The sequence below is a fragment of the Puma concolor genome, chromosome B2 (assembly GCF_028749965.1).
Source record: "Puma concolor isolate L17-30 chromosome B2, mPumCon1.1.hap2, whole genome shotgun sequence".
NCBI classification, from domain to species: Eukaryota; Metazoa; Chordata; class Mammalia; order Carnivora; family Felidae; genus Puma; species Puma concolor.
The window spans coordinates 73470679-73491207 of record NC_141671.1 but is presented as its reverse complement, the minus strand read 5'-3'; the positions used below and the strand labels follow the sequence as shown (position 1 = coordinate 73491207).

The following is a 20529-nucleotide window of genomic DNA, read 5'->3' as shown; positions in this document are numbered from 1 at the left end:
AGCTAACTAACAAACATGAGACACAAGCTGTGTTAGAAAACTCATAAGCAGGGATGCCTGGATGGCTCAGTTGGTTAAGCATCTAACTTTGGCTCACAGTTCGTGAGTTCAAGTCCCTGCATGGGGCTCTGTGCTGACAGCTCAGAGCCTGGAGCCTGCTTCAGATTCTGTGTCTACCCCTCTCTCTGCCTCTCCCCTGCTCATGCTCTGTCCATCTCTCTCAAAAATAAATAAACGTTAAAAAATTTTTTTAAACTCATAAGAATTAAAAGCATTTCTTTAAAAGTTCTTGTGTAGCACACAAATTATGTTGAGCCAGATACTTCCATCCACACCAGGAGTAGGCAAGTCAATTTTTATAAACAATATTTTACTGGAATACAGCCACATCCATTCATTTATATATTATCTATCGCTGTTTTTAACCTACAACAGCAGAATTGAGTAGTTACAAAGATAGCATGGCCTATTGGCTAAAATTCTTACTACCTCTTCCTTTATAGAAAATGTTTGCCAACCTCAATTCTAAACAGTGCTTTCAGAGGTTAATTCCAGCCCATTTATTGACAGCTTAAATCCAGTATTTGATGGACAGATGAAACAACAGATATATGGCTGGATAAAGGAACACACAGAAGGAAGACAAACATTCAACTGGAGTAGTATATTCTACTTAGCAGTTCTCAGTTGCTAAACCAAAGTGATGGTAGTTTGCTGATGATATCCAGCAAACTTGTGAAAGGTAACACCATAGGCTCTTTGTCATCATCAAGTAGTCTTTCCTAGGGCAGCAAGATCTGCATCAATAGACAAGGCTTGAAGCCAGTACACACACTGTCTTTTCAGTGAGTCAGTGGCTGTCATTCAAGAGTCCCGTCTTTCCCGCCTTTTATATCAGTTGCCAGCTGATTAGCAAATCCCTGGAACGCACAATTCTAATGGCTGGCACACTAAAAGAAGTGGGTTAGCATCTTGGCCCACTTCCTCTGAGAAATTGCCAGTGAGTGACTAACTGCTTCATTGTATTAAATAAATTACCCAGCATAATAAGACCTCATTACTTTAACACTTAATTAAGGAATGAGATGGCAAACAAGGCATTGTTCTCCATCAACAAAATCGTGCAGGGAATTATATTCAAGAAGAGTCTCATATTAATAACAACCAAAAAATCTACTAGAGTCACATAAATTTAATCCTGAGAGCAGGAGAATAAGAATACAATTTTAATATGTTTGTTTATTTAAACGTGGCACACAGGTCACTTAGAGGGTAAGCCGTAACTCGCAAGTACCTTAGCTACCCCAATGTAAAAGATCCTTACTCCAAGAGAAGGTTATTATTACAAATAAGCATTCTTGCATTCCTACCCCATGACTATGTGATTTTTGAAAGAGAACAGGTAAGAGGAGTTACAGCAGAAAACTTCAAGAACTGAAGAGCCCCTATACAGTCATATTACAGAAACCCGTTTTCATAGCAGTGGGACCAAATGAGACCATTCCATTTCACCAAATGTTGATTACATTCAAATCGTAGCACTAATGAATATTCCAGACAAACCCTTCAATATCAGATATATATTAACAAAAATGTGTGACCCAGAAAAATAAGAACTCTAAAACCAAAATTAAAAAATTAAGTTTTTTGCTCAAATATCAGATTTTTAAAACATACATTGTAAATTCCATATATACGTTTCCTTTGTAATTGCAAATGCACTTACAGTCACATTACATATATACTTACAGACTCATGGCATGAATTAGCTCATGCCCACCCCAATTTTTTTTCCTCATCCTCCTACTTTTTTCCTTCTAATTTTCTTGTAATTTGTTTTGTCATCTTAAACACATTTTTAAAATAAGGCTGTATATAAATGTATATACTATGTATTATATATCTTTATTCATTTAATAGTTATTGTATAGCCAATATATACAGGTATCACACAGCATACTGGAATATGAAATTAAAAGAGGCAGTCCCTGTCTTTGACAAGCACATACTCAACTGGGAGGTATAAAGATGGGAAGACACAATCAGCAAACAAAAACATGAGACAGTGGTAGGGATAAATTGTTCTAGGAATACAGAGGGAAGCAACAACCTGGTTGTAAGGATCAAGAAAGCGGTACCACCATGGAGGGCACAATTGACAGGGGTCTTGGAGATGATGGGAAAATACAGAGGGAATTCTATGTAGAAAGCAAAGATGTGTACAAAGAAATGGAGGTGTGAAGTTGTGTGTGTGTGTGTGTGTGCGTGTGTGTGTGTGCATCTACAAACACCAGTCAACACACATTTATGTGCTGTTTCAGGTAAAGGGGAAAGCTTTAAATTATATACCAAAGTCCCCAGGTAAACCTTTTCAATTCCTTCTGGCTTCATATATTAATAACACATGCAGAAAGTGTCTGCAAGAAATAATAACTCACTCTTAATGATGCAAGTTTCCCTGTGAGGCACAATATTACCATTACAGAGATAATAGGGTCATTTCTCTGCCCTGGCACTAATCTGCAGTAATGCTAGTTTCCTCACAAATGTGAAAGTCAGTAGGGCTTTATTCATGTTGCATTATACATGATGCAGTGATAAAACATAAATGTTCTTCTTAAAAAGAAATAGAGTATATTTCTAAAACGTTACTTCAATGCTGCCTGATTACTAACAACATATTGGAAATCTTCATACCTGAGAAAGTCTACCGAATTTGTCAGAATTTACAGTCTAATGGGAGAGGGTGGGAAAATTCACCCTGTCTGTGCATCTAACTAAATTGGTGATCTCTTACAAAGCATTGTAGTACTTTTATGCCCCAGTATCCCATCTGTAAACTGTGGAAAGCAGCATTTGTCTGTCGACCGTGTCATAAGGACAGAATGAGGACATATTAAGTTAATCACTGTGGTCATCCTTTCAGTTCTTAGGAAGAAGACAGTTTTACATTTGAAATAATTCAATGTCATTGTTATAGTCATTAAAACTATAAACTTTTCATTCTAGGAACGGTTATTCTTACTACTATTATCATTTGCTGTATAAAACTGATATTTAACCATCAACCAGTATCTCTGTATTATAATTATTATTTTTCCAAATAATCTTTCAGGTGAGGCTACTAATTATGATCACACTTTTAACAGTTTTCACTTCCATACCAACAACTCCTCCTAACACTGATGTTAAAGATAAGAAAATACATGAACAAGAAAACTAAGTGAATTTTTTTGGTATAATTGTAGTAATTATAGTAATTACTATAGTAATTACAGTAATTGTAGTAATTACTTTTAAATTATTCCCCAATTTTCCCATCATCTCTTCACCTCAAAATACTGAAAATCTAAAGATTAACAGTCTATATGAGTAAGACCAAATCAATATACTGTTACCAATATTATTTGTCAATATGAGCTGTCCTTATAATAGTTGTCATAATATTACTATCTAATTAAAAGGCAAAATTAACTTTTAATAAAGAATAATTAAGTACTAAACTTTTCATACTATTTTAACCGGTGGTGATTATTGGGAGCATGTGTGGACAGCATAGACTGATACAGTGAGCCTCAATATCAAGGGAGTAAGCCAGAGAAGTCTCTTAGAAGGGACAGTGATTGAAGATCACAGCCACATGATAACATAGGTCTTCACACCATAAGCATGTCAAGGTCTTACGGAGAACTAGAGTAAAAGGATTGCAGAAAAGTGAGAAAGCAGATGAACTAGAGCAAATAGAGAAAACCACAAAAAAAGATAGATCCTGAAGAATGAATATAATCAGATGCACAAAAGCAAAAGGTTGGCATTCTAAGCAGTAGGGTAGTATATACAAATAACAGAAAAGTCAAAACAAGCAAGCTGAGAACACCATCATGTGTTATCACAACGTGATGCTCTGAGAAGGGCACAGCATCACTTCAGGGGTATCCTTGCCCAAATATCTACATAACCTGAACTTAATCATGAAGAAACATCAGACAAACTGGTTGAAGGACATTCTACCAAATGTGAAGGTCATAACTGACAAAAAAGACAAAGGAATGGTCTATCCCAAAACAAAGGAGACTAAGGAGACAACAATAAGTGGAGACTCTGGAGACGCCTGGGTGGCTCAGTCCCTTAAGCACCTGACTTTGACTCAGGTCATGTGATCTCACAAATAGTTAGATCTGCTCTGCGAGTGAGTTTAGAGCTGCACTGACAGTGCAGAGCCTGCTTTAGATTCTGGGGCTCAATCCTACAATGGTGAGATCATGACCTGAGCCAAAACCAAGAGTCATACACTCAACCAACTGAGCCGCCCAGGCACCCTGAAAACATAATCTTAATAAATTATTGCTGGGGCGCCTGGGTGGCTCAGATGTTTAAGCATCCCACTGGATTTTGGCTCAGGTCATGATCTCGTGGTTTGTGAGTCTGAGCCCCATGTTGGGCTCTGCACTGCCAGGGCAGAACCTGCTTAGGATTCTCTCTCTTCCTCTCTCTGCCCCTCCCCAACTCGTGCTTGCTCTCTTTCTCAAAATAAATAAATAAACACTTAAATAAATAAATAAATAAATAAATAAATAAATAAATAAATGTTATTTTCCCTGAAACCAATCAAGATTTAAATCTAGATTTCTCATTGACCTCTAGCAATTCACTCTCATTTTCTCAAGTTAAATTTTTAGACATTAAATGGGCCTTATATTCAATAAAGCAAATATTCTTTAAACTCTCCACATACATATCACCCTTCGTTGGTCTCTGCGTGTTGTGCTGTGTGTCACTCCTTCATATCTTTCTTTTTCTTTCATATAAATCCCCTCATATCAAATTATGGATTAAAACTACCTAATTATGAAGGACTCCAGGCATACTTACACAGCCAGAAACTATGATTTGTAGTCTAGTGGCTTAAGTCAAATATCATTTACTTAATAGTCACTTCATAATCCCGAGTTATATTCAATGCTAGAGATAAAAAAGATAAATTAGGTAGAATCCATAAATTCAAATACAACACTGACGGATGCTACAAAGTATTGATAAAATTAATAAATATTCAAGTTATTAAAAAACTTTTTCCAGCTGCAATTTTTATAAGCCTGACCACTTTATTTCTATCTGTGAAAAGTATGTGAAAATTACTAAATATAACCCTAGTGGTCTTAAAAATTTAGTGCTTACTATCTAACTTGTAAGTATAAGTAATTTATACATCTTTAACTTTTTGTTCAATGCACACTCACATACATTAAACATGAAAACTCCTAAAGAGCTTTTTGTGTGCCTTGTATTCCTGATTTGAAATTCTTTAGATCAGCTATGAAAATATCAACTAAAAACACCCCATCTGCTAATCAACAGTTCAGTTTTGGCTTGTTAATATTACTGTCTGTATGCTATGTCATTGACAACTATGTTCACATGGTAAGGTTTAACTGGAAATTTTATATTTTAACTTTCTTCATAAAGAACACTGTTTATCACACGTTAAGTCCATATTTTACTTTTAGACATCTGCCTTTGCACACATTTTGAGAAACATATTAAGAACTGCCTATAATCAAAAGTAGAAGACTGGTTTGATTTAACATGATACAATGCACATCCAACTAGCTAGCATATGTCGTAAATAATCCTAAATAATCTGTAAGAGTCCCTGAAGGATTAAAAATGTCCTAGAGTGGCCATGATATGACCGCCAACCCAGAAATTATTCTTCCCCACCTTCTTGCGAAAACTGAATTGCCCAACCAAGAGATCCTAAACCACAAGATCAATCTCTCCCTCTTCACAAAACCATTTTGGACCAGCTATTCCTGAAACTGGCTGAACGTTGGCTGGCCTCTCCTGCTAAAGCTCTCTGAAATCTTTACCTTTCTCTCTCTCCTTAATTCAAACACTCTGAGTTGTGCTCATGGCTCAACAGGCTGCATAAAGTTTATGCTTAAGATAGTTAATATTAAAACAAATCATTGAAGATTTTTAAATAATACAGAAACATCTTTTAGTACACGACATTTATCAAGTATTAATTATCAGATAAGCATGATAAATAATTTACATGCATTAATATATTTAATCAAATGATACTAGGAAAGAAAAGTTTTATACTACTAAGTTTAAAAATCCAAAAAATACATTATACAAAGATATAAATGACCAACATTTACTCAAGAATAAGTAGTAGTCCAACAACCATAAAAGATACTCAAAAGAAAGTCAAAGATATGTCCCCAAACTCGCAAGAACCAGATAGTTTTACAAGCAAATTATATTAAACCTTATAGAACAGATCATTCCTAGTTATTCAGTCCAGTCTGGAGCACAGAAAAAGCAGGCATGTCAGTTCATCCTGTAAGACTGGAACAACTTTGATTCTGAAACCAGACTTGGGTAACTTCTGATTCTGAATGAATGATGAACTATAGACCAATTTGACACATAAATATATGCTTATATTCATACATGTAAATAGAGAAAACTATGGTCCAATTTTACATATGAACATAAAGCTCTTTTTAAAAAATCTTCAATTGAATCCAGCAATATGCTGAAAGAGCAATGCATTGATAAAGTAGAATTTATCCCAGGAATACAAGAATTGAAACATCAGAAAATAGGTTAATGAAATATACCCTCATCAAGAGATCAAAGAAGAGAAACCAGATAATCATCTCATCAGATATCTAGAAAGAATTTGGTAAAATTCAACACCTTGGAGGGGCACCTAGATGGCCCTGTCGGTAGAACGTCCAATTCTTGATTTTCGCTCAGGGTTCGGGAGATTGAGTCCCATGTAGGGCTCTGCACTGTCAGCGTGGAGCCTGCTTGGGATTCCCTCTCTCCCTCTCTGCCCCTCCCCCACTCACTTTCTTTCTCTCTCTCTCTCAAAATAAATAAATAACCTTAAAAAAAATTCAACACCTTGGGAGACGTGGGAAGAAGGGAACTTTAAGTTAAAAACAAAGAGATATTTCCTTAACTTGATAAGGAGTACTGACTAAGGCCCCTGTTAAAAAGGGAAAAGACATCTTTATAATAATAGTAATGATAACAATGACAACAACAACAAAAATACATGTCTCATTAAAAAAAAGAGTTATAACTATCATTAGCTATAGAAGATAAGGTTTTCCACCTAGAAAGTCTAAGATACTTAACTAAAATATTACCAGGGAATTGGGAATGGTCTCCAAAAGGAGTACTAACCTACAAAATCAATACCTTTTATATATACCAGTAATAAAAACCTATTGGAAATATGTAATGGAAAAAAATATCCCAACCATACAGGCAAAAAAGACCCTAAGCATCTCAAAATAACTCTAACAACAAAGGTGTCAAACCTAATTAAAATATCTACACAATTTATCAGTGGACACAAAAGTTAGAATAAATAGAGATAACATGTTCTTGGAAAAGAAGAATCATTACACTGAAGAGGCAAAAAGCAGAAACAGAATGCTTTAATGTTTTCTGCTTACTTAAACAAAGACTTTAAAACTAAAAATATAATTAAAAGACTAAAAACTAAAACTATAATTTAGAAATAACAGGTTAAACGCTGCTCTCAATGACATCTAGTGTGTGGGCACAGATATTATGATGACATTTCCAAGAGGGTAACAAACTGTTGAGATCAGTTATTTCAAGATGAACTTCTAACAAAGAAGACTAACATTTTTCATGATGACAGAATACAGAAAAAAAGATGTCTTAAAAAAAATACAAGAACAAGCAAAATTCTGATATACAAGAGAATAAAAATGCAAGACTTTTATTCTTAGTATTCTCAAGTTAAATGTCCTAGCAAACATTTCCAGCTTTCATTCTTAGCTTTCAGGCCATAAACAGGTAAACTGTTTGTCTCCCCACAGGACCTGTGTCAATGTACGTTATCCTTCTAGTTTTTCCACTGCATTTAGAGACGTGCAGTGTCTGGCTTTAATCATTTATTACTCAGGGCTTAATCAATGAATATATGAGACTTTTCAAAAACAAGAATGGAATTAAGAAACATAGGTTTTATAATTTAAACAATAAAGAACATAGGCTTGTAATTTCTTCCTTCCATGAATGTGCATGTGTGTGTTTGTGTGTATAAAACATATATGCATATAAATAAAACAGAGATGTTTACTTCAATATTGTTTAGAATAAGCACAATTTACAAATAACTCAAAGTTCCATAATAGGAGAAAGAATAAAATTCCTCTGAGTGTGCCATAATTTATGAATTAAAAATCAGCTAAATCATTGAAATTGTATACACTGAAATATATCCAAAATAAATTACCATATTGGTAAGTAAAGCAAATTACAGAATAGTTATAATATGTTATTTTTATTATATGTTTATATATGCTCTATACATTCACAGATTTGTATAAATGTAAACACATGGAAAAAGACTCAAAAAGTAAGTTACAGAACAATGTCTATAGTATGATCTTATATAACTGTTTATATGTAAATGTGTTCTATAAATTCATATATGCATGAAAATAAAAATGCACACAAAAATGTCTGAGAAAAGGTGTTAGGGGTAGGGAAAAGGAACTTTCACTTTCTGTTGATGCGTGAAATTTTTACAGAGACATTAATTTTATAACTTGCATTTCTAATAAGCTCCCAGAATGCTTACGCTGCTGACCCAAGGATCAACTCTAGAGAACATCCATATAAAGATTTTGATGGCTAGCTTTTTTCCTCACCTACTCTTTTCTGCAAAGAAGTTCTGTAGCTGTGAAAGAACTTGTGTTTTTCTGTTTACTGAGCCCCTAGAGGTCAAGAAAAGATTCAGAGTTCAAGTCCTTGAAATGGCACATAATCAATCACTGGGAAACTTCTGAAAAACTTTTGAGCCCCATTCCTCCTCAGGGTCTTTCATAATCCCTCCTAGGGCCCAGGCTATAAAAAAATTTCTCAAGCTCTTTCTCTTAGCTGGAATCCTGTCACATTAAACATTTCCCTTACGAATCTTGGTTTCAAAGTTTGCAGCAAAATGAATATTACTTTTCCAAGTTTCTTATTCACTGCAATCATTAAATATGTACTGAAAAAATCTGCATTCGTTGATTGGCTTGAACAGTTGGTTGGCCTTACAAGTATAATACCCATAGAGTATCTACAGTAATCAGCAATCAAAGAGTTATTCAGTGTGATGCCATCAGTGTTTTCCTATCTACCTCAAGACTTTAAATTCTTATGCTATTTTTAATTCCATAATGAGATATAGATCACAACAGAGTTCCTAAAAAATGAAAAGATTCCATTTAAAATATGTTTACCTTAAGAGCACTGGAACTCTGAAACATTTCCAGTGAAAGTATAAAATGACATGACCACTTTGAAAAACTCTTCAGTAGATTCTTACAAAGTTAAATCTACATCTACCTTGTGACACACCAATTCATTCCTGGTGTATTACCCAAAAGAAAGGAAACAATATGTTCATAAAGCACCTGTGTAAGAATGTCCCTAGCAGCTTTGTACAAAATAGGCAAAAACTAAAAACAGTGATGGACATTTGTTCATCAACAGGAGAATAGATAAATCGTGATTACATTCATACATACATACAACAGAAATGCTACTCAGCAAGGAAAAAGACATAAACTGATGACACAAGCAATAACATGAATGAACCTCAAAACATTAGGTTGAGCAAAGAAGGCAAAAACAAAATAATATATATATATATATATATATATATATATACACACATGGTATGACTCATTTACATGAGCCCTCAAAACGTGTAACTTATCTCTGGGGACAGAATCAGCAACTGGCTAAGTTTGGTGCAAAGAGAATAGATTGGCAAGGAAGAGGCAGAAGGAGCTTCCTAGAGTAATGAAACTGTTCTAGATTTTGTTTTCACAGTCTTTACCTGGATTTCTAAGAATGTCAAAAAATCTACCAAACTGAACACTTAATATCTGTGTACTTTATTGTATGCAAATCATATCACGATAAAAAATGTTAGGCCTAACTATTCAAGAAAAAGAAATATTTGCCAAAGCAATGTCCTTTGAATTCAAAATAAAATATACCTCTTTGTCATTTGCTTAAGGTCAGGTTTAAAAAAGTAAAGCTGGTAACTGGGTCTTTGTCATTTGCTTACAGTTAGGTTTAAAATATATACTTTAGACAGAATAGTTTGATATTTAAAATTTCCATTATAGCTGACAAGTAATTTCCATTATAGCTGACAGATGAGTGGTTACAGGATTATGATTTTGAACTTAAGGAAATGTAACTGAACATCTCAGTTTGCCTTAGACAGTGTTGACCTGATGTCACAGCATTAACAGTGCCCCTTTCACTACCAAATGCATTCTGATTTAGATAAAGACCTATAAAGACACTTTAGCTGGAAAGACATTAGATATTATTTGGCACAATGCGCTCATTCACTTTTCCATTCAACCTACATTTACTAGGCATCTACTATGTACCTAAATAAGTCCCTATATTCTTAGTAACATTTCACATTGATTCTTTGTTTCCATAATCAAAACATAAAACAGCTAGATGGATTTTCCCTAAAGTTAAAATAAAATATACAGTGAAAGAGAAACTAAGTATAGAAGAGAGCAATCAGAACCTTCTATAAATAAGGAAAATATAAATCAAGCTTATAAAAAAGTTATAATTTTTTTGAGCTATGTAAAACAAAATACATAAAGATATTCACAACTATCAAATAAAGGAAACCTTTACCTGCTGCCCTGTAAAGTATTTTAGGTTCAAAAAATATACAAGGATTTTTATCCTCTATGCATGACAAAAGAAGTCCTTTGGCCTGGAAAGGGCTTCTGGGTACAACCACCTGCAAAAACAGATTTTTTAAAGACAATTTCAGTACAAAATGTAGCCCAGTAAACTCACTTATAAAGGGTTGATATTTCGGCAACTAATTGTTACTAATTATAGAAATCTTGTATTTTTAGCCTAATTCCCACTTATTATAAATTTTACATGTTGTCCCACCCCCAAAAAATTCCACCTGTTAAACGAGTATTTATCAGATGTTCACCATATTCTGGTAACTAAGATATTGTTCTTCTCTTAAAAATCTAAACTTGCAGGGCACCTGGGTGGCTCAGTCAGTTAAGCATCCGAATTTGGGCTCAGGTCATGATCTCACAGTTCATGAGCTGGAGCCCTGTGCTGGGCTCTGTGCTGACAGCTCAGAGCCGGAAGCCTGCTTTAGATTCTGAATCTCCCTCTCTCTCTGCCCCTCCCTGGCTCAGGCTCTGTCTCTCTCTCTCTCTCAAAAATAAATACTAAAAAAAAATTTTTTTTAAAAAGCTAAACTTGCAGACACATAATAAAAGGAATCTGCAAAAAACAAAGTAGTCAGTATCTTCTAATACTCTGCTGATACTTTCAAGTGTAACTCTTCTCTAATTTTAATATATGAAAATCTCCTCCTTTCCCATGAATAATAGGGTCTTCATTTCCTAAGTGGAAAATAATCCACTGAACTTTATGATCTGGGCAATAGAATGTCCAGTTACATTGCAAAGCTGAAAGAAAAGTATGGATACTGCCCACTTCCAGTCGAGAGGAAAGGGCTCCAGGATCTTCTTGAGAAGGACTTTGACAAGGAAGAAGATGATACCAGCAGGTGGCACATGTGTTAAATGGGCCAACCACTCCATGTGGATACTACTGTTCATAGCAACCCATGAGGAGGCTGCTATTATTTTCCTCAATTTAGAAACAGAGAGACAAAGGATTAAAAGAAAGACCAAATAATCTGCCCAAAGTTACACTCTTTGCTACCCCAGGGATCCTCCCACAGTTTTGAAACCAGAGCCTGAGGTCTTACTACACCACTTTGTCCCCAATCACAAACTTACGTCTAGTTTTTAATGACTGTTCAATAACTGCATAAATACCAGTGTTACAGAGGAAGAGTTATTAAAAGAAATCTGAATTTATCTCAAAGACTCAATTAAGATTCCTTGAAACAAACTACATTTGGCTTTCAGAATCAATTTTACACTATTTTCAATAGAAGGATTCTGATTTGAAAAACTAGCACAGGGGCACCTCGGTGGCTCAGTGATCTCACAGTTTGTGAGATGAAGCCCCATGTTGGGCTCTGCGCTGACAGTGTGGAGCCTGCTTGGGATTCTGTCTCTCTCCCTCTCTCTCTCTCTCTCTCAAAAAAATAAATAAACATTTTAAAAGATAGCACAAATCTCACTATTTTCTATAAAACAGAACACATTGCTTACCATAATACACAATGTCTTTATGTTCCTACTTTAGTTTCTCTTCGTCTGCTTTCTTCATGTGTTTTTAGCATTTTGTACTGTTTTCATTTGGTGTTAAAAAGAAAAGAGAAAAGAGGGAAGCAAAGAAAGTAGGGATCGAGAAACAAAAATCTATTCTTAAAAATGCTGGGTAAGCATTTAAACTATAAATGTGAATGAATGTTCAGCTCGAGCACAAAAATACCTGTTACTTCAAATGTGGCTTCTGTCCCAACCTACCACTTCTAGCTTACATTGAAAAATTATGCAACCTCTACTCAATTGAAAAAATAAAAACAAAAAAAAACCTTTATGACTTTGCTCTGGTAGAAAAAATAAAAATAAAACAGACACATGTTTACAACCAATTCATGTTATCAAACTCACACACAGCCCTAGGTAGACATAGGAGTTTCTATCATGATTCCCTGGAAAGCTCTTAAAAACAGAAATCGAAAAGATCATGGAAAAAATTACGACATACTGGGGCACCTGGGTGGCTCAGGTCATGTATTCACGATTTGTGAGTTCGACCCCCACATTGGGCTCTGGGCTGTCAGCGCATAAAGCCTGCTCGGTATTCTATCTCCCTCTCTCTCTGCCCCTCCCCCACTTGCTCTTTCTATCTCTCTCAAAATAAATAAAAATAAACTTAAAGAAAAGAAGAGAGAGATGCTTCAACCTTGTTTGATCAAGTATTACCTTACCTGGACTGGAAAACACATCTGGATAATAAAGGTTTTGTCTTAGAATGAAGCAAAAGTCCTATCCCTCTGACTTTCAGGCAAATATGCATGCACTAAACAGATTTATTAAAATTAACCCAGAATCACTTAAGTGAGAAAGGCCCATTAGAAAGAAACAGAGCTTTGAAAGAGGGGGAGGATAAACCAACTATGTTCATGGTCTTATTCTTTGAAGTCTGTGAAATTAATGTCAGGGTTAAGCAGTGCTACTTCAATAAGAATATTCCATAAACCTGGGAATTGGATAGATGATCTAAAATAAATACTCTCTTTCTAAAAATAAAACAAAAATTCACATAAATTCCATAAATCCTGTTTGCTTTCCTCTAGATAAGCACATTAGTTAACGGAATGAACCAAAATGGAACTATCCAACAGAGATCAAATGTAGCACACAAATGAGGATACCTTGATTCCTGGGCAGTGAGCAAAAAAGGCTTCAGGACTCTGAGAATGATAAAGAGCCCCATGGCCGACGCAGCCCCAAGGGGCCCGGATGGTGAGGCTTCCACAATTAAAAAGATCTCCAGAGCGATAGCGGTACTTGGCAGCTTCATTAACAATCTGAGGGGGGAAGAGAGGAAGGATGGGTCATGAGGAGTCCTTTATTCCCATCCATATCCTTAACCATTTTATCAGATCTTTAAATATATGCCCATAACAAAATAACTTGTAACACATTAGCTCTAAGACAGCAACAACAAAAAAATTCCCAAGATCAGAGGTGGGAAAGTGGAGGCAAAACTTCAATACTTCCCCGAACTCTGTCTAGGAAATGTTCAATTATAGTAAAATGAAATCCTCCCACCTGATCAAAAGCAGGGAAAATGTAATCTGCAAACTGAATTTCCGCAATGGCGGTAGCCCCAGTGACTGCAATCCCAATTCCAAATCCAACGATTCCTTGTTCACACAATGGGGTGTTGAAAACTCTATCTTTTCCTAATAAAAAGAGTACGACAAATGAGAGTAATGTAATACACAATACAAGTGAAAATTCAGGGAGTAAATGGTGATGGAGAAAAAAAGCGTAGAACAGGTGAAGGAAGTAGAAAATAACTACCAGGTGCCTGGATGACTCTGTCGTTAGGCATCTGACTTTCTGACTTTGACTCAGGTCATGATCTCACACTTTGTGAGCTCAAGCCTCCCATTGCATGAGCCCAAGCCCCACCTAGGGTAAAAACACTAGCCACACTGTATCAGGTGCACCCCACTTCTCTCTCCCTCTCTCTCTTTCTCTCTCTCTCTCTGTCTGCCCCTTGCTCACTTGCACCTTCTAAGAAAGAAAGAAAGAAAGAAAGAAAGAAAGAAAGAAAGAAAGAAAGAAAGAGGGAGGGAGGGAGGGAGGGAGGGAGGGAGGGAGGGAGGAAGGAAGGAAGGAAGGAAGGAAGGAAGGAAGGAAGGAAGGAAGGAAGGAAGGAGAGAGATGCCTGGGTGGATCAGTCAGTTAAGCATCCGACTTTGGCTCAGGTCATGATCTCGCGGTCTGTGGGTTTAAGCCCCACATCGGGCCCTGCGCTGACAGTTTGGAGTGTGGAGCCTGCTTCAGATTCTATGTCTCGGTCTCTCTCTGCCCCTCCACTGCTCATGCTTTGTCTCTCTCAAAAATAAATAAATGTTAAAAAAAAGTTAGAAAGAAAGAAAAAAAAGAAAAGAGAGAAAAGAACTAGCATGATGGCTCGTTTAAATGAAAACATAATTATATTAACCATAAGTAATCTTAGTGTTTCACTTGAAAGAAAGGTTGTCACTTTGGGACAAAAGGAAGCAAAACCCAAGTACTTAAAAGAAAACACTGAAACAATAAAGGTAACAGAAAAGTCCTAAGTAAAAAGGAAGAAAGAAAACAAACAATAAATATCCTAACCAAACAAGTTGGTGTCACCACAGGAATCACAGACAAAGTAGTCTTAAAGGGAAAAGGCATTACCAGAGATAAAGCCAAAAAATTCATACTATTAAAGGGGTCAAGTCACAAGGAGGATGTAATTCTAAAGTTATACTCATGAAACAACATGGACTCCAAATAAATAGGGAAAACTAACAGAATGAAAAGGAAAAATAGATAAATTCCCACTATGGCTGGAGATAGTACTGTATCCATCTCAGTAACGGACAGAAAAAGCTTACCAAAATATAAGGCACGACTAGGTAAGATTTGAATACAATTAGCAAATACGACCTGACATGAACAGGACACTGCACCTGACAGCCAAGAATACAAACCCTTTCTGAGTGAGAACACTGACATTCATTGACCATAAACTAGGCTATAAATCCAACCTCAAGAAACTTTGAAGGAAGAAAATCATACAGGGTGTGTTCCCTGAGCATGATGACATTAAGCTGGAAGTCAATAACAGAAAGAAATAGAAAATCCTGTGTTAGAAAAAAAGTTTAAATATGTGTAAGTATTTGTGGCTCAAAGAAGAAATTATAAGGAAATTATAAAGTATTTTGAAATGAATGATAAAAACTATGTATCAACTCATTGAGGTTCTGAATTCAATAATGGTAGAGTAGCTTTTTTTAAGTTTATTTATTTATTTTGAGAGAGAGAGAGAGAGAATGCACTCAAGTGGGGGAGGGACAGAGAGACAGGGAAAGAGAGAATCCTGAGCAGGTTCCAAACTGCCGAGCCCAATGCAGGGCTTGAACCCACGAACCGTGAGATCATGACCTGAGCTGAAACCAAGAGTCAGACACTTAACCAACTGAGCCACCCAGGTGCCCCTAGAGTAGCTTTTTTCAGACTAATCCTCCCACATATATTATAAGCTCTGGACAACATATAACAAATAACTACTTAAAGGCATTGGAGAGCCAAAAAGCAGGCCTACACCAAAGAGGGCTTAACCTTTGAAAGAAAGGAAGAGCAGTGGACAAACAACATTTATAAGGCTTGTCCCCTGAGGAGATTCCCCATTCTCTGTGACAGGGGACTACCAGGATTCAGACAAGACAGACTCAGTCTTTATTATCTCGAGATATCCGAGAACTGGGTCCAGGGCCACCACTGGCAGAACATTGAGGGACTAAGCCCCTACAAGAAGAACACTACATAGGAGCACCCCAAAGTCTGCACATAAACTCCGCTCAAATCTTTGGCTGACCTCTATGGCTGCAGAAGACTCCAAGAGTCCAGCAGATAACAGCTGGAAGTGCAAAGAGGTGAGCAGAGATTTGCTCTACCCACTAAGGAGAACACAGAGTTTGGAGTTTGAGACTCTTCAAATTAAAAAGCTTGATAAACACTTCAGGCTTTCCATTGAAACCACAAGGTACATGTTGCTAGTGTTCAATTCTCCTTTGAAATTTCACTACCTCTTGGCCAATATCAGCATTTCATGAAAAATCCTCATTTCAGGGAGCTGGGTGGACACAAGTAATGATGAGTCTGGCCAGGTAACCCAAAGTTTGTGGACAGATAAGGGATTCATATTTCAGTTCTGTAATCGAGGGATACCAGTTCTTCCTGGTGCACAGAATTCACTTTCAGCTCAATCATGCCTTCTGAATATGAACCATGAAGAGGGCAGGTGTTGGAAAACGCCAGGCAGACACATCCTGTAGTTTGCACTCTGAAAGCAGCTGCAGAGACTTCAAAGCATGATTCATACTCATCACAATCTGTGACTATCTTCTGAAATTGTGACCTCTATCGCTCATCAGTTCCCTATTTGACTGAGAAAAGCTTGATCATTTCTGAAAATCTGTAATTCCATTGAACTAAGAACAATTCATTAGTAGAAAATGAACAAAGATTCCAGGTGCCTCCAGTGGAATCCACATCCCTGGAATAACTGAGCCACCTTAACCAGATGCAGTGTTCTTATTTATTCCCTGCTGCTTCAAGTTCCCTGGATTCAGGTATTTTTCATCTCAGCAAATATAGCCTTTTTTTTTTTTTCTGCTAGAAGGTGGCAAAGTTGAGTTTCTCAGAACCATTACTCAAAAACATGCTTGGTCTGAGGAAACAGCTTAATTTAACAACAGCTACAATGACGTGAACTAAAATCTGTTCCTATTTTCTCCCAGAAAGGTAATGATTGAGGGTAAGAGCACAGAACACACGTAAAATGCACAATACTGATGACTTCCTCTATGGGATAATGCAATTAACCTGATAAAAGGTTCATACACACAGTATCCCAATGGGTAAATTAATACATACAGGTATTGCACCATGAGCCAAGACAGATCTGGTTTTCAGTTCTATCTCCACCAATTACTAAACTCTCTGTGGTCCAATTTCTTCTCTGTAATGGAAGAATCATGATACTAAAAAGATTAAAATAATTAACATACTTATTGAAACATTTATAAGTATTGAATATTGTAGGGACTCTATTCTAGATACAGAGAATAAACAAACAAAACAGAACAACCCTATCCTTGTGTAACTTACATTCTAGTCAGAGGAAACAGACAAAAACAAAATAAATGAGAAAAATATATAGTGTATTAGATGAGAACAGTAAAGCAGGGAATAGGTAATTAGAAGTAGGAGGCAGGACTACTGTGATTTTAAATAGGAGGATCAGGGAGGCCCCACTGAGAGGTGACATATACAGGAAGAGCGGAAGGAATTGAGAAAGTGTACTGTGCATATACTTGAGGGAATAAAATGTTCTGGGCAGAGAGATTAGCAAATGCAAAGGTCCTGGGGTATGAACATTTTTATTACATCAGCAGAAAGGTAAGAAGTCCAGAGTTCCTGATCTGGAGTAAGAGAAATACTGGTAAGAGATGAAGCTGAAGAGTAGAGAGGGTGGGATGGGAGGTGGCACAGGGCAGACAGGGCCTTGTTGATCACTGTAAGCCCTCTTTTACTAGGACAGTGAGTGAATCAACAAGTAGATGAGGGAGACAGGAAGCCACTGAGCAAAATCATGCCATTCTCTCAACTGCATTCCATCTCTTTAGCTGGTATTTGGTGAATAGCTTCTAACAAGGCAAGAGGGACACAGCAAGTCTGATTACAGGATACTGCAATAATTCCAGTTGGGAGATGATGACACATAATTGCAGAAAAGGTATGAGACTGTATATAGTCTAAAGATAGAATCAAAAGGATTTGCTGATGAAATGGATGTAGAGTATGAGTCAGAGAAAAATGCCAAGGATGATTTAAAGGCTTTTGGCCCAGGTCAAGCAACCTGAAGGAGAGAGTTGCCCTTAACTAAGAAAGGGCAAACTATGAAGTATGTTGGGATGAGATATCAGGAGTTCAGTTCTGGAGATGTTAAATTTAAGATGCCCTCAGATGTTAAGGCAAAGCTATCAAATAGACTGTTGGATACAGGAGTTGAAAGTCTTCAGCATAAAGATAGCACTAAAAACACAGGACTGGATGAGACTGCCAAGCAAATTTAAATGAGTACACAGAGGAAAGATCCAATGTTAAAAAGACAAGAGGTGGGAACTAATATAATCAAAATTGAAAAGAAAAAATAGCCACAGTTTAGAGGAAAACTAAGAGAATATGCTGGCTAGAAGCCTCTCCTAAGAAGCGAGAGTAATCAACTTGTGCTGTTTGTTACCAATTCAATGTGAAATGAGGGCTGAGAATTGTATGATATTGACATTAGCAGTATGTGCAAAGTAGGAGGCACAGAGAAAATAAAAACCTACATCCAGAGGGAGCAGGAGAAGAGAGATTGGAGACAATGAGCAATGATCATTATGTGGAGAAATTTTGCTGTAAAGAAAAAAAAAAGGAGTCATAACTAGCGGCACAAAAATATGGTATCAATAAAGGGAATTTTTTGTAAGACAAAAAAATAAAAGTATATTTGCAGGCAGATAAAAATGATCAATAAGAAAGGAAGAAATAGTTGAGAAAATTAATGAAATGGAGACACAGAAAAACAACTGGAACTATGTCTCTGATGGGAAGGAAGGGGTCTAGTATGGAGAAGTTAACAGGAACCCGTGCATTCAGTCAGGGTGCAAGAGGAAAGTGTATGGGCACTGACATAGGTACATGAACATGTGTTGGGGTAAGAGCTTGTCAAAGTTCTCTCTTCATTGCATCTACCTTCTTGGCAAAATATGAAACTATATTATTAGTAAAGAGTAAGGATGGGGAGGCAGTGTTGAGGAGAGAAAGGTAGGAAATAGTCATCTGGGAAAATGGAGGAGTGAATGGACCAAGAACATGCAGCACAATGGGAGGTAGTGTAAGTATCCCCTGGAGAGTACTAGTCTGTAACTAAAAGTGACATCAGCTACAAGAGGACTTTTTCCCCCAGAAACATTCTGTTTAAGATTGAGGGTTTATAGATTTTGGAATACTAACCCTTTATCAGACATGTAATTTGCAAATATTCTCTCCCATTCTGTTGGTTGCCTTTTAGTTTTGTTGATTGTTTCCTTCCCTGTGCAGAAGTTTTTTATCTTGATGAGGTCCCAATAGTTCCTTTTGCTTTTGTTTCCCTTGCCTCTGGAGACATCTTTAGTAAGAACTTGCTTTGCCTAGGTCAAAGAAGTTGCTGCCTGTGTTCTCCTCCAGGATTTTGATGGTTTCCTTTCTCATATTCAGGTCTTTCATCCATTTTGGATTTATTTTTGTGTATGGTCTAAGAAAGTGGTCCAGTTTCATTCTTCTGCATGTTGCCATCCAGTTTTCCCAACACCATTTGAAGAGACTGTCTTTTTTCCATTGGATATTCTTATCTGCTTTGTCAAAGATTAGTTGGCCATATAATTGTGGGTCCTTTTCTGGGTTTTCTATTTCATTCCACTGTCTTGATGACTACAGCTTTGTAATATAGCTTAAAATCTAGAATCGTAATGCCTTCAGTTTTGTTTTTCTTTCTCAGGATTACTTCAGCTATTTGGGGTCCTTTGTGGTTCCATACAAATTTTAGGACTATTTGTTCTAGCTCTGTGAAAAATGCTAGTGGTATTTTGATAGGGATTGCTATGTAGATTGAATATGTAGATTGCTTTGGGTAGCATAGACATTTTAACAATGTTTGTTCTTCCAATCCATGCTCTTTCATTTCTTTTTATTCTCTTCAATTTTCTTTCATAAGTGTTCTATAGTTTTCAGAATACAGACCTTTTACCTCTTCAGTTAGGTTTATTCCTAGGTATCTTACGGTTTTTGGTGTTATTGCAAGTGGGATCAATTCCTTGATTCTTTTTCTTCCGCTTCATTATTGGTGGATAAAGATGCAACAGATTTCTCCACATTGATTTTATATCCTGTAACTTTGCAGTATCCAAAATCTATAAAGAACTTATCAAATTCAACACCCAAAAAACAAACAACCCAGTTAAGAAATGGGCAGAAGACCGGGGCGCCAGGGTGGCGCAGTCGGTTAAGCGTCCGACTTCAGCCAGGTCACGATCTCGCGGTCCGTGAGTTCGAGCCCCGCGTCGGGCTCTGGACTGATGGCTCAGAGCCTGGAGCCTGTTTCCGATTCTGTGTCTCCCTCTCTCTCTGCCCCTCCCCCGTTCATGCTCTGTCTCTCTCTGTCCCAAAAATAAATAAACGTTGAAAAAAA

General features: G+C 36.6%; 1 protein-coding gene across 4 annotated transcripts in view; it reads right to left on the bottom strand.

Annotated features, from left to right (window-relative positions):
- The window catches only part of BCKDHB (branched chain keto acid dehydrogenase E1 subunit beta), a 210429-nt gene that overhangs the window by 146135 nt on the left and 43765 nt on the right, over positions 1–20529 (bottom strand). For all 4 annotated transcript variants that reach the window (XR_015251344.1, XR_015251343.1, XM_086707298.1 and 1 more), the window contains exons 4-6: positions 13821–13954; positions 13421–13576; positions 10723–10831 (exon numbers count right to left, since the gene is read on the bottom strand). Coding sequence is in view for 2 of the 4 variants with exons in the window: in XM_086707298.1 (XP_086563424.1) it covers positions 10723–10831; positions 13421–13576; positions 13821–13954 (399 nt within the window). In the remaining 2 variants the exon portion in view is untranslated. The remainder of the gene's footprint in view (positions 1–10722; positions 10832–13420; positions 13577–13820; positions 13955–20529) is intronic.